Source organism: Priapulus caudatus, unplaced genomic scaffold (genome assembly GCF_000485595.1).
Source record: "Priapulus caudatus unplaced genomic scaffold, Priapulus_caudatus-5.0.1 Scaffold819, whole genome shotgun sequence".
In the NCBI taxonomy this organism is placed as follows: Eukaryota; Metazoa; Priapulida; class Priapulimorpha; order Priapulimorphida; family Priapulidae; genus Priapulus; species Priapulus caudatus.
Window position 1 is genome coordinate 72,510 of NW_014577880.1, and position 1,349 is coordinate 73,858.

At 52.0% G+C, this 1,349-nt stretch overlaps 1 protein-coding gene across 1 annotated transcript in view; it reads right to left on the reverse strand.

Annotated features, from left to right (window-relative positions):
- Window positions 1-996: 996 nt before the first annotated feature.
- LOC106813751 (palmitoyltransferase ZDHHC5-like) overlaps window positions 997-1,349 on the reverse strand; it is a 7,364-nt gene continuing 7,011 nt past the window's right edge. Inside the window, exon 11 of the mRNA XM_014817971.1 lies at window positions 997-1,327. Coding sequence (XP_014673457.1) covers window positions 997-1,327 — 331 coding nt within the window. The remainder of the gene's footprint in view (window positions 1,328-1,349) is intronic.

Here is a 1,349-nt window from a genome sequence, read left to right on the forward strand (position 1 = left end):
AGAACGTCTTAGCGGTTTCATCCACCAGGCGGCCATAATTTAACCTGATCTGGTGTTCAACCAGCCAGTCGCGATAAAATTTAAATGCAGGGAAAACTAAAATAATTCTACTTTCCACTGACTACCAGCAGTGAGATGAGAATATACTTCTTCTATCCCTGAACATGAACAAACAGACACACGATGCGGCAAGGACAAAGACGAGACTGCGGTCGAACAAACGATAAAATACAAAATACTGCGCGCTTGGTGCGAGAATTAAAAACGAAATTTCTTTTTCGCTAAGCGATCATTGGCTGGCACGTAAGTACATTAACAAAAATATCGATTTCCTTCGACTCTCCTCCACTATAACTCTCTACACACAAATGTTATATACATTCATTCAATGCTGGGCCCTGCTCACGCACAGAAAACAAGCGGTGCACACGCGTTTCCCATATCGTATTGCGCAGCTACAGACTCGTGGACAGTAAGAATATCCTGCATGGTGTCATATATCCTGTATGGTGCAGGCATGCTGGATAGTGGGGGTATATCTTAGATAGGGGGGGGGTATCCTGGATAGTGAGGAAATCCTGTATATAGTGTACATATCCTCTATTCTGTGGATATCCTGTATAGTGTATATAATTATCCTGTATGGTGAGGAAATCCTGGATGGTAAGAATATCCCGTATATTGAGGAAATCCTATATAGTGTATATATCATGTATGGTGTATATATCCTGAATGGTGTATATATCTTGTATGGTGTATATATCTTGTATGGTGTAGATATCTTGTATGGTGGGTAGCTGTTGCTAGCTGCATGTATTACTGCTGCTACAGCCCCTGCTCACAAGTATGAAGCACCGAGTCACCACAGCTGTGCAATGTACAATACGGCAATGCCGTGGCTTGTGTCCACACGTTGCAGCGAAATAGGTCACTAGGTGGCGCCCGCCGCAACGATCAGGGCGCCGCGATTCTCCGTGCGGCGCCCCCTGGCGGCGGCTAAACGGAGATCTCGTACGCGATGTCGTAACTTGTCTGCGGCGAGTAGTGACCGGTGACGGTCGGCATGAGCGCCGCCTGCTGGCCGCCGTCGCCGCCGCCCGCCGCCGTCTCCTCGCTGACCTGCAGCGCACGCATGAAGGACAACGGTCGCCGTGACGACGCCGCCTGCCGCTCCCCGGCCGCGGGGGAGCTGAGCGCGCGTCGCTCATCTCCCGAGCTGTCCTCCGACGCGTCGACGTATCGCACGGCGAGCTCCGAGCGTCCCAGCGCGTCGCGGTAAGAGTTGGTGCGCTGCGGCGCGGCCGCCGCCGCCGCGACCTCACGCGACCTCTCGACCCCGCGGCGACCTT